We start from the raw sequence: 13,242 nt of genomic DNA on the forward strand, positions 1-13,242 counted from the left end.
GAATGTGTTATAGAAGGCCTCAATAAAACATCAGTGGGCATGAAATTCAAATGAAAATGAATGCTTGGTTCATTGACTTAAGTTTTTAAACAAATCATCTTGGGAATATCGGAGTTGCTGACGAGGCCAACATTTATTGCTCATTCCTTGTTGATGTTGAGAAGGTGCGGGTGGTAATCTTTCTTCTTAAAACAATGTGGTAAAGGTGCTCCCACAGTTCTGTCAGGGTAGGGAGATCCATGATGTTGACCCAGCGACCCGCTGATTAATTAATTCCCTTTTAGCACAGCAATGTCAGTAAGCAATTTGCTTTCCGATCTAGGCCGGGCTGCCAAGCTGAAAGTGAATTGTTAAACAACCATACAATCTTGCAGCATGAAAAAATGTCGACGCTGCCACCAAGAAAGCGCAACAGCGCCTATACTTCCTCAGGAAAATAAGGAAATTCGGCATGTCCACATTAACCCTCACCAACTTTTACAGACGCACATAGAAAGCATCCTATCTGGCTGCATCACAGCTCGGCCCAGGACTGCAAGAAACTTCAGAGAGTCGTGAACACCGCCCAGTCCATCACACAAACCTGCCTCCCATCCATTGACTCCATTTACACCTCCCGCTGCCTGGGGAAAGCGGGCTGCATAATCAAAGACCCCTCCCACCCTGCTTACTCACTCTTCCAACTTCTTCCATCGGGCAGGAGATACAGAAGTCTGAGAACATGCACAAACAAACTCAAAAACAGCTTCTTCCCCGCTGTTACCAGACTCCTAAATGACCCTCTTATGGACTGACCTCATTAACACTACACCCCTGTATGCTTCACCTGATGCCGGTGCTTATGTAGTTACATTGTATACCTTGTGTTGCCCTATTATATGTTTTCTTTTATTCCCTTTTCTTCCCATGTACTTAATGATGTGTTGAGCAGCTCACAGTAAAATACTTTTCACTGTACCTCGGTACAGATGACAATAAACAAATCCAATCCAATCCAAAAAATGACCACTCAGCCCATGGGTATGAAGTGAGTTTGGGCAGCTCAGTTGCGGAGCTAGGAATGGAAACTTGCATGGGTCCCTAACTTATGTTGGCTGGAGAATGAGCTGGACTGACACTTGGGTTTGCACTGCTGCTCTGCCACTTTATTTATCTAACTAATCAGGAACAGCAATATCACCGTTTCTCACAGTACGAGAGGAATATTCCACAGAATTCTGTTCAGTACCTGAATTACTGAACAGAAACCACAACTTCGCCACCCATGAATCTAGCAAATTTGGTTAGTGTGCATCACTATTTCCCCCCCCCAAAGAAACTCAAAGATCAGTTTCCATCCTCCCAGGTGACCTGGTTGAGAGATATCTTATTGCTGCTTTTTAAAAAAGTTTTTCCAAATTTAGAGAACCCAATTCTTTTTTTCAAATTAAGGGGTAATTTAGCGTGGCCAGTCCACCTACCCTGCACATCTTTGGGTTGTGGGGACGAGACCCATGCAGGCACGGGGTGAATGTACAAACTCCACACGGACAGTGATCTGGGGCTGGGATCGAACCCGGGTCATTGGCACCATGAGGCAGCAGTGCTAACCACTGTGTCACCGTGCCGCCCTGTCTTATTGCTTTTTCCCCCCACAATTATTCATTTCCCAGATTGCATTTAATGGTCCTCATTCAGCAGAAGGCATATTGCTGCACAGTAGTCAGAATCGCACAGCACAGATAAGGCCCTCAGCCCATTGCGTCTGCGCCGGTCAAAAACAACCACCTAACCATCCTAATCCCATTTTCCTTTACTTGGCCCATAGCCTTGTGTGCCCTGGGAACGCAAGTGCACATCTAAATACTTCTTAAATGTTATGAGGGCCTCTACCTCCATCAACCTTTCAGGCAGCGAATTCCAAACTCCAACCGCCCTCTGGGTAAAAATGTTTTTCCTCACATCCCCTCTAAACCTCCTGCCCCTTACCTTAAATCTATGCCCCCTGGTCGTTGACCCCTCCATTAAGATGAAAAGTTTGTTCCTGTCTACTCTATCTATGTCCCTCATAATTTTATGCATCGCAATCAATTTGCATTTCCCATTACATATCTGGCTTTTAAAGCAGTCCAAGGCAGGCCAGCAGCACGGTTCGATTCCCGTACCAGCCTCCCCGAACAGGCGCCGGAATGTGGCGACTAGGGGCTTTTCACAGTAACGTAATTGAAGCCTATTCGTGACAATAAGCGATTTTCATTTCATTCATATCACTGATCCAGACCTGACATCTAATTCTGAATATTAACTAATTCCAGCTGGTCTTCCTTCAGCGAGACTGGTGTTTTAGATAATGATGTGAAATTCCAATGAAGGAGGGAATTACATTGTATTCATATATGTTTTTTTTCTCTCCAGGTGCAGATTTCAACGCCACGGATCCTGGAAGGGGTTTTACGCCACAACAGTGGGCACAGTTTACAGGGCGGCATGAAACCATCTCTCTTATGCGCAAACTCCTGGCCAAGCCTTGTCCTGTCCAATTCAGTGACAGGTACAAGCCTGAGTGGCCAAGATTGAGAGAACTCGTAACCAAAGCCAACGAGCCCAAGAACTGTTTGGAAAAAATCTACGAGACCATCACGTCAGCCTTGACCATCAATTTTCCCCGTGACCCAGAAGAAGATGGCCCCCTTGACCACATGGTCAAGATGACCACCGCCATTTGCAGCCCTTTTGTTGCCACTGGATGCAGGACAGTCTGTCCGAGCAGCCCCCCTTGCGTGGGAAAGAGGAGGTTCACGGTGCCGGAGATCTTGTGGAAGCAGAGGTCTCGGGAAGTGAAAGCTCCAGTCAAAGATTATGTTAAACACCAAAAATTATTTCAGAACTCTCAGCTTGTCGTGCTCCCAAAAAGGAAGGAAAGGAGAGCCAGCCTGCCACCGTTAACCTTTCCCTCCAAACCGGTGACAGCCACTTCCTCCAGGAGGGGTAGCCTGATGCTCTTGAGCACGATTAGGTTGAGAACTGTGCAGCCCGGAATCGTGGTGCCCAAGGTCCGCGTGTTCAAAGCGCCCACTCCGACCTATGAGCCTGAGAGAGTGCGCCGAAAGAGCAGCGTGAAGGGAGGCAACTTCCTGGAACCACCCCAGTGGAGGTACAAGGAGCTGAAAGAGGAAAGAAAGGAAGAAGAGAAGAAAAGAGCAGAAGAAGCGGAAAGAGTGAGGGTAGAGAAGATGGCAGCCAGAAGAGAAAGGGCAGAGAAGATAGTGGCCAAAAGTAAATCATAATGTCTAAAAAGGCCCCTTAAAATGAAAAGCAGATCAAAGCAAAGAAATTGGAATCTTGCACTTCTGATCGATTCCTCTGATCAACAGGAAGAATGATTTAGCCATGAGGAGAGGGCTATGAGTTGTATATGACTCTTTCTCCATTTGGAGCTTTTGGGATGTCGGTGTTAAGGAGTTGATTGTATTGGATAGTTTGTGGTATGCTGCGGGGAGTACGATTTCAGCAACAAGAAATGGCAAACTGTTTCCTGTTCACTTACATAACGACATGTTCTGAAACCTTTAGCTCACTGAATACAATCAGACCTTGTGAAAACAGAATCAAGAGGCAAAATGGATTTGGCCTCCTAATATAACCTGACAATTTATAAACTGCTCAGCACTTAAGCTTGCAAATTGTCAAAAACCCTTTATTTGGTGTGCCATGTGAATAATTTGATATTCTGTTTCTTAAGCTGGGTGTCACAGCGTGAGTGACTGCACAGGTGGAGCACTCAGCTCATGTTGTTTCGGCACCCAATGGACCAGCATGGCCATCACTTTTACCAGCTTTAACTGGTTGATTGTTCTGAGCTGTCTGGCATGTCACCAGGAGTTCCTCTCACTCCAGTAAATTAAGTTGTGCAGTGCACCAGTGCTGCAGCCACATTGGATGACCCACTACTGATATGATCAATGAATGCTCGTTCCAGAAGAGAATGGATTCTGTTGTCTTTCCGGTACAAACCACAAGTGGAATCGGCAGGGAATTGTTCTGATGGTGACTGTGCTGGCCACAACATGTTTGAGGGCCAGGATCATGCAATCGATAGTGAAAAGGACAATGTCAATATGTTTCTGAAGTTGGAAGCAAACCAACTATTTGTAGCAGAATCAAACAATTTGCCTCACTGACATATACATTCTAAGGGAAACACTTGATAATATGGGGAGAATTTTTAATTTTGAGAGAAATCTACCTCTTTGATTGAGCTTTAAGTCACCTCCTCCTACTGCCTCTCATAAGGTGCAGTTAAAGCCAAATTCTTCATTCACTGTTACACAAAGCAGTCCTTGTGCTTGGTTCGCGTGATAAAAGGGCAGCTTGGGAGAATTTGGGGCATATGCTTATCCCTAACTCTTCAGGGCAGAGACAATGGAAATGGGGGGCGGGATTCTCCCATGCCGCGCCATTTGGGAGACGCCGATTTTTCACATGACACCAGTCCGACGCCGTCCCACCATTCTCCCAACCGGCGAGAACGGCGTCATCGAGGTCGGCGCCGCGCCTGCCGGAGAATCGCCCGAGGTGCTAAGAATGGCAATTCTCTGGGCCCCCGCTATTCAGCAGCCAGCATGGGCCGAAGTCCCGACGGCGTGACCCCTGCCAAATAAATTCTTCAGCCAGTGGTGCTGGCTGATGATGTGGAGTGAGGAGGAGTGAGGCCAGCGTTCTCGGAGGCAGCATGTCGTGGCGTCCACGGCTGGTGCTAGCGGGGGGAGGGGTTTTGGGTAAGGGTGCCGCCATGCTCGGGGGTGGGGGAGGGAGAGGGAGGGAGGCAGGGGGGAGGAGGAGGGGGGGGGTGTGTGATCAGTGCCATGTTGAATGATGGCAACCCGCTCTGCGATGAGCTTGGATCATAGAACAAAGAACAGTACAGCACAGAACAGGCCCTTCGGCCCTCAATGTTGTGCCGAGCCATGATCACCCTACTCAAACCCACCCTATACCCATAACCCAACAACCCCCCCTTAACCTTACTTTTATTAGGACACTACGGGAAATTTAGCATGGCCAATCCACCTAACCCGCACATCTTTGGACTGTGGGAGGAAACCGGAGCACCCGGAGGAAACCCACGCACACAGGGGGAGGACGTGCAGACTCCACACAGACAGTGACCCAGCCGGGAATTGAACCTGTGAAGCATTTATTCTAACCACCATGCTACCCTGCTGCCCCTTCATTAGACAATGTCTGACTCATGGCCATAGCTATACCCTCCATCCAGGTGGTTCCTGTATGCGTTACGGACACTCCATCACATAGCCACGTGGGGTAGTTGGCGTCGGTGTGCCGTGGATGATGGGGTGTCGGGAGGGGAGGGGGTGTTGGACACACACCCGGCCTTACCGTTGTACCGAACTTCGACCCCAGCGCCATTCGGTCCCCTTCATGACCCCTCAGGCACTGGACATAGCACAGCGGCATCTAGGTTTGGTGTAACAGTGTCCGCTGCCCACCAGATGCATCAGGGACGGAACGGGGGGAGTCCGAGTGTTCCGGGACATCCTTTCCTGGAGTCACCGGGGCGGCCACCAGAACCTCCTCCTCCCCTGGGGAGCCCGGTGGCCCCCGGGCCTCACTATGGGACGGTGGTGCGAGCGGAGACGAGTGCCATCGCACCAGCGACACCTGGCGCTACCAGTCCTGGAGGCCCACTGTGGCATCGACCGGGGTCTGAACGTTCGCAGCGATGGAGCTCAGGGAGTGCGCCATCCCTGTCAGGGGCTGTGCAATCTCCCGCTAAGATTGTGCGACGCCATCCAGCACTTGCGCAAGGCCGTCGATGCTCTCAGCGATGGCCTGCTGGGACTGGGCCATGGGCTGCTGAGACTCGGCCAGACCCCGGAGCACGGCGGCAATGTCCAGCTGGCTCTGGGACATGGCTGTCTGTGAGAGGGCAGCCCTGTCCTGCGCCACAGATGACGCCTGCACATGAAGCCCCAAGCCTTGCAGAACCTGACCCATGACCGAAACCCTTGCCCTCATTGCCTCCACCGTGGATGCCACGCATGCGTGACGGCCTGGGTGGCAGCAATGATGGGCACCACTCCCTGCTCCTGGGCGCGGATGGACTCCTCCAACTGCGTCTGCAGCTGCTGGAAGACGGCCGCCATCCCGTTGTCCACTCCCTGGGTTTCCAAATGCATCGGGTCTGTGGGTGGGTCTGGTAAGTCCAAGAACCCGGGAACCATCTGGGCAGCAGCTGGGTGCTGGGCCTGGCCTACACTCCGAACGTCTAGCCCCTCGGCTGCTCCTATCTCCACCTGCTCTACTGGTTCGGCTGCGTGGTGCGCACCAGTGAGTGTACCAGAATTTTTGGGAATGTGCAATTAATCTGAAAATTGAGCAAATGTCGAAGCTCATACCAATGATGCGGTACAATCCAAGTAGGAAGACCTGACTGTGATCATTGTATTGGCCCCTTCAATCTTGCAGAGTAAATGGGGGTAATGTAATCTCGAGCCAGAAATCCACCTATAAATTAAAACGTTAATGGAGAGCCACAAATCCAAACAGAGTTCTGCTTGAGGGGCCTCATGGTCCAACTAACTGTCTCAAAGAACAAGCACAGGAACAGGCCCTTCGGCCCTCCAAGCCTGCAAAAGATTATGAGCCAGGTGACTGAATTAGCACTTCCCCATCCAATGGCCCACTAGTACTGCTCGTGTTCCTCTGAAGTGGTGAGGAACGGGAGACCACACTGAATCCCACCTCCACCCTCTGATAGCCATTCAGGCTGAGGTAGGCCTGAGCAGTGAATCAGCCAGAGTTTACAGGAGGGAAAGAGTTCAGCCAAAAGTGATTCTTTGGGCTATGTGAGAAATGCCATTACTCTACTGCACAACTATGGCATATTGCCAGATGTTTAGGATGTGTTGCCTGACCCCCCTGTTTCTTTGCATCAGTAAGATGTAGAGCTAATGAGTGTGCAACATTATGCAATGTAAGATAATCAGCAACTCAGAAAGGTAAGGCCCTAAGATGTATGTGCAAATTTAAGCCTACGACATTATTTTGTTTTTTCCACATGCTCCACTTTACCCCCCGGAAGTCTTATGAAAGGAACCAGACTGATTGTACATCAAACTTGATGTAATCCTCAATGTTATACTGTTGCCCATATTGGAAAAGTTAGCAGCAGCTTTTTACACAGGTCACAGTCAGGCAAGCTTTACAGTTCAACAAGACAAGATGTGATATCATTGCCAACTGTTTACACTTTTCTAAAAGTTGGCACATTTGGGTAATGTAATAGTTGGAGTGTTCAGATTAATTGAAGTATTATTGGCCTACAACTCCTTTGAGACACAAAGGCAGTGTTCAGACGCTGCACATCATAGCATCAACATGCCATAACATGTTACCATTAACACGGGAGTCACAAGAGGTTGTACCATTGCAGCACTCGATCACCCAAGGGTATGTTCAGATGTTGGCAGCTTTGCAACCTACAGAGCAGGGAGCTACTTTCTTATTGGCACCATTGTACAGCCAGCATTATCAGTGGGGATTACACTAATTATATTCCAGGGAGGAAATTACTTGGTGCTGTGGATGTGCTTCCAATTGGTTTAGATAAGAGCTTTAAAAAAATGTAGCTTATTCCAGGTCCACGAAATCCAGGTCTGTAATTTGACTATAATATGAAATTGAGAGATTACAAATATTGAATTGCCCTTGAATCATAGGATTCTGGCTTCAAGACCCATCCAGAGCTTGAGCAAACATTGAGGCTGACTCTGCAGTACTGAAGGAGCACCGTCAGAGATCAAGACTTTCAGATGAGGAACATCTGCCTGCTTGGGGTGGATGTAAAAGGTCTCATGGAAGAGCAGGGGAGTGTATCTCCTGACCAACATTTACACCCTCAATCAGTGTCACACAAAAAAAGATAGTCATTGCTGGTTGTGGGAGCTTTCCAAATGCAAATGGTGTCATTACGACAGTGGCTGCACTTCAAAAGTAATTTATTGGCCATAAAGTGCTTGAGATATCCGGTAGTTATTATGCACAGACCACTGCTGGTAGTCAGTACTTGGTTGTGAATTACATGCACTGTGGTTCCCTGTCACAAACTGTTCTACCTTTGAGAGGCACCATAAAGAGTTTTAAAGAGGCCAATTCAGAAACCCAAAGGAAAGTGTTCAAAGCACTGTACAACTTAAGTGTGAATGCCAGTATTTGTTTTATTGTACTCCTGGGCTACAATTAATGATCTCTGAAAGGTTTTTATCTAAGCTACCAGTCACACCTGAGAGCCCACCTGAGCCTGAGCATGGTCTTTATGCCATGCGCATTTGCATCACTTGCACCCTCTGTAATCTTATCCGACTCCTCTCCCTCACAAAATAGCCACAAATTCCAATGTAAACAGCACATTATGGAAGAAATTGGCTGCAATATTCACCCAATAAAAGACGTTTCATTACTTGGGTATCATTTGCTTTGGAAAGTATTGCCCCCCCCCCCCCCCCCCGAAGGAAACCTTGGCACATGTTCTCCATTTTATTGCCAGCAACTCACTCCGGCTGACCTACGACCAGTTAGTGATGGAGTATCTTTTGGCCCTACCATGGGAAGATATTTAGCAATACAAGGCAGGGTACTCAGGGACGAGGCAGTGCACACCAGGAACTTCACACAGAATTCTGGTGTCTTTACTGCTAGTTCACCAATTAGCAATAATTTTTAAAATGGTCTCACCCTTTGTAAAGCTTAATTAGAGGGGAACGAGTCAAGGTGCCATCATTATTGAAAACCTAATGGTCCTACACTGTGCAAGATGTTTATATGCAACTTTTTTAAAATGTGCAATACGAAGCTATTTTTTATAAATACTACTTTCATTTGAAAATAATTTTATGGATTTGCTGAATTGGTGTGGGATGTGTCTGTTTGAATGTTACCAAGGTTTGAAAAATATGACGATGATTATATGCTCTTGCAAAAATGCATCAAATATCAACTTTCATAAGTGAAAGGTTGAAACTCAGACTGTAATCAATGTAAATTTTTTGCACAAGAAAAAATAAACCTTGGCTGAAAATGCAGACTATTCTAATTTTGTCACAGAGGTATTATTTTTCAGCACATTCAGGTCCCAGTGGGCTTCCTTTGCAGTGGATGACAGATATAGCAGCCTGCAATTTGTGTCCATTTTAATTTTCTTTTCGCAACATCTGACAAATCTCTGCATATTGTCTCCGACTGGGCTTGTGCTGTGTGACTGGACAAACTGAACGGAGAATTCACTTCTCATCTCTGCTCAAGCATGACCTCTTGTTGACCTAAAGGGAAATGTAGAGCTAGAGAGTTACAGGGCACGGTTTAAAGATCTTCCCCACCCCTCCCACCGGTGACATGATCAGGTGTGAACATGACTACCATGAATTTTAATATTAAACTGCTTCCGCTGTAGCATCTGGCCCCGCGGAATATATCGCCCCCCCACCCTGGCGCTGTGACGTCGTGCTGGCGCGAACCACTGCTGGTATACGAAAACCTGTGATAAACAGTGCACCAGGGCTGCGGAGGTCACTGAGACTGGGCATTGCCCTGGGGTAATCCCTCTCCATCGGGGTCGGGCTTCTCCTTATGTTGGGGGTGTGGTGAAGAGAGAGGCGGGGCGGGGGGGTGAGTGAACCCCCTCGATACTTCGATGGCGGGGGGGGGGGGGTTTGCCCTGCAATTTGGACTTGTGGATGGGGTCCTCCATGGCTGTGGTGGCTGAGAGTTCATTTTTCCGCAGAATGGGGCACCCTTTAAAGCTGGACTTGGCGGCTCTATCAGTCCAAAGATGTGCGGGTTAGGTGGATTGGCCATGTTAAATTGGCCTTTGTGTCCAAATAGGTTAAGTGGGGGTTACGGGGATAGGGTAGAGATGTGGGCTTGAGTAGAGTGCTCTTTTAAAGGGCCGGTGCAGACTCGGTGGGCCGAATGGCCTCCTTCTACACTGTAAATTTTATGAAATTCTATGAAATCTATCACGCCATGGCCTGTTAGAGTGGCGGCGTAGACTATGCACCCCGATTTATTCTGAAAGTGTCAGGAGATCTGGTTGGAAAACTTGGTGTTTCTGGTGAGAAACATGCCTGTTTTCAATCAGAACCTGACGTTGTAATTTTTTTGTGGAAAATCCCACCCATAGCGGAAAACGAGGCCATTCGGCCCTTCATATTTGTGCCGCTCTTAAACTCCTTATCTATTATCTAATTTTCCAGCAATTGGTCCGTATCTTTGTATGCTATGGCTCTGGCATGTTTTGTCCTACACGACCATCCACTGTTTAAATGGAACCAAATTCTGTATAAGGTATAATAAAACATAAAAATACTGTAAATTCCCAGAAGGTCAGGCAGCATCTGTAGAGAGAGAGAAAAAAGTTAAATGGTGGAGTTTTCTCCACGGACCCACGGACACAATGGGGGTCTCAACCCTGCACTTGGTCATAGCCATCTGGGAGGTCTCCCAATTTTCTGCCACTTACCTCACCGTCCTATTAAGGATAATAATAATCTTTATTAGTGTCACAAGTAGGCTTACATTAACACCGCAATGAAATTACTGTGAAAATCTAGTCTTCACATTCCGACGCCTGTTTGGGTACACTGAGGGAGAATTTAGAATGTCCAATTCATCGAACAAGCACGTCTTTCGGGACATGTGGGAGGAAACCGGAGCACCCGGAGGAAACCCACGCAGACATGGGGAGAACGTGCAGACTCTGCACAGACAGTAACCCAAACCGGGAATTGAGCGAGAGTCCCTGGCACTGTGAAGCAACAGTGCTAACCACTGTGCTACCGTGATAGCAGACAGGTTCTGGACATTGGCAGCCCAATCAGCGGGCTGGCAGCTGTGGAGCCTCAGGAGGCCCCACCTGCAAAACTGGTGCTGCAGCAGTAGGCTAGAGATGAGGCATCCTCACTGGTCTACAAAGAGGTTACCACTGAAGAATCCCAAAGCCAGGCGTGATATTGGGATGGAAGATAAATCCACAGGTCTGTAGGCAACCTCCATTGCAGTCTTTCATGCACATCATATGGCATGGATCCTCCAGCTCCACTGCTTACCCCAAGCCAATGGGTTGAAAACCTCTGCAAGCACTCTGCTAGTGGTAAGGTTCCAGCAACACTGCAAAATCAGCTCTCATGGGGGGGCCTTAACCACCCCCCTATGCTACCCCTAGGAAGGTCTCCCGGCAGCATGTGTGGCTCCCTTCTAGGTTTCTGGCCTCCCCCATCTCCAACCCTTTTCTGTATGGCCAGGAAAATCCAGCTTGGATAATTCTGGTTGGGGGCGGCATGGTGGCGCAGTGGTTAGCACTGCTGCCCCATGGCTCCGAGGAGCCGGGATCGATCCCGGGTCCAGGTCACTGTCCGTGTGGAGTTTGCACATTCTCCCCGTGTCTGCATGGGTCTCACTCCCAGCCAAAGATGTGCAGGATAGGTGGACTGGCCACGCTAAATTGTCCCTTAATTGGAAACGAAAATGTGAGTTTATTTAAAAAACTATTTTAAAAAAGTATTATTGGGCAGCACGGTGGCGCAGTGAGCCCCGCAGTGAGCCCCGCTGCCTCACCCCGCCGAGGTCCCAAGTTCGATCCCGGCTCTGGGTCACTGTCCGTGTGGAGTTTGCACATTCTCCCCGTGTTTGTGTGGGTTTCACCCCCACAACCCAAAGATGTGCAGGCTAGGTGGATTGGCCACGCTAAATTGCCCCTTAATTGGAATAAATTAATTGGGTACTCAAAAAATAAAAAAAAAGGATTATTCTAGTCACTGACCCTTCAGAATTGGAATTTAGGATGCAGCAGTTGTTAACCAAGTTAAGATGCAGATAAGGTTTGGAGGAGTCAGATGGAAGTAAAGAAGAAAGAATGGATTAGTGTCCTTGCAGGAGCAGAGCCACGCAGAGTGCAATGAAGGATGTGGTCAGTGTGTACACACCTTGAGGAAACAAGGGAAACAGTCAGAGATGGATCTTGTGAAGACAAGGGAGGGTGAAAATTAAAAGCAAAGTTGATGAAATTTTCCAGTTCTGGGCAAGAGCCAGAAGTGGCATCGAGAGAGCCAATCCAAGTAGGACGTGAGTGAATATTCTGCATATTTTATGAAAAAGCAAGCATATACAGGAACCATACAGGTTCCTACCTGGGGAAACAATAGATGTCAAAGAGGTAAATCAATGTAAGTAGAAGTTTAATAAAGCAGAGGAGAGTGTTAGTTGGTTGGAACTAGTTAGGCCTCCATTACAGGAAGAAGCAGAAGTCCCTTTTGGCAGATGGTGGTGTAGACAAACTGGGTATAGATGGTGAATATGTATATGGGCAGCACAGTGGCTAAGTGGTTAGCACTGCTGTCCCACAGTGCCAGGCACCGGAGTTTGATTTCAGCATTGGGTGACTGTGTGGAGTTTGCACGTTCGCCCAGTCTTTGCGTGGGCTTCCTCCAAGTCCTATGCTTTCCTCTCACAGTCCAAAGATGTGCAGGTTAGGTGGATTGGACATGCTAAATTGCTCCTTAGTGTCCAAAGATGTGCAGGTTAGGGGCGGGGTTACGTGGATAGGGCAGGGGAGTGGGCCTAGGGAGAGTGCACAATCGGAAGGTTGGTGTCGACTCGATGGGCTGAATGGCCTCCTTCTGCACTGTAGGGATTCTATCGTTACGTGTGCGCAGCAAGAGAAATTCTGTTACTACAATGAATCCCTTGTGATAATTTATCAGTGATTTCCTAACAACTGAGAAGGTGGCAATAGTCATCTCCTACAAGAGGCAACCTTGCGGTGCATCCTGCCACCTCATTGACACAGCTTTGTAATTAATCCTTCCCCTCAGCTCTCACCCCATAGAAAAGAGTAAACTTTCAGTTCCGAGCGCATACCAATTCTCTTTTCAAAGTGACTGCTGTGGCTCCTTCCACCACCCATTCAATAGGACAATTGTTTTCTGTTTAGCCTCTCTGTAAGGTATTTTGATGCTAACGTTTTTACCTCTTCCTTTTTAACTTTGTCCCGATCATCTGCCTAAACAGCTTTTCGGCAGGCATTTAAGCATGGTTTTTAAATACGCTGAAATGTGCTGTGAAAACCTCTTTCATCACCCTCTCTATCGGCAAATATAGGAACACTTGTTATGCCTCAGGATATTAGAAAGGTCACATCCCCTGACTGGGAATTGAACCCAGGCCACATTTGTAAAAGCAACAAAC

At 47.9% G+C, this 13,242-nt stretch overlaps 1 protein-coding gene across 1 annotated transcript in view; it reads left to right on the forward strand.

The window, feature by feature from the left end:
* The window catches only part of LOC119965898 (ankyrin repeat domain-containing protein 33B-like), a 60,354-nt gene extending 55,583 nt beyond the window's left edge, over positions 1-4,771 (forward strand). The window contains exon 4 of the mRNA XM_038796876.1: positions 2,395-4,771. Coding sequence (XP_038652804.1) covers positions 2,395-3,266 — 872 coding nt within the window. The 3' untranslated portion in view covers positions 3,267-4,771. The remainder of the gene's footprint in view (positions 1-2,394) is intronic.
* The last annotated feature ends 8,471 nt before the right edge of the window (positions 4,772-13,242 follow it).

The sequence above is a fragment of the Scyliorhinus canicula genome, chromosome 5 (genome assembly GCF_902713615.1).
Source record: "Scyliorhinus canicula chromosome 5, sScyCan1.1, whole genome shotgun sequence".
NCBI lineage: Eukaryota > Metazoa > Chordata > Chondrichthyes > Carcharhiniformes > Scyliorhinidae > Scyliorhinus > Scyliorhinus canicula.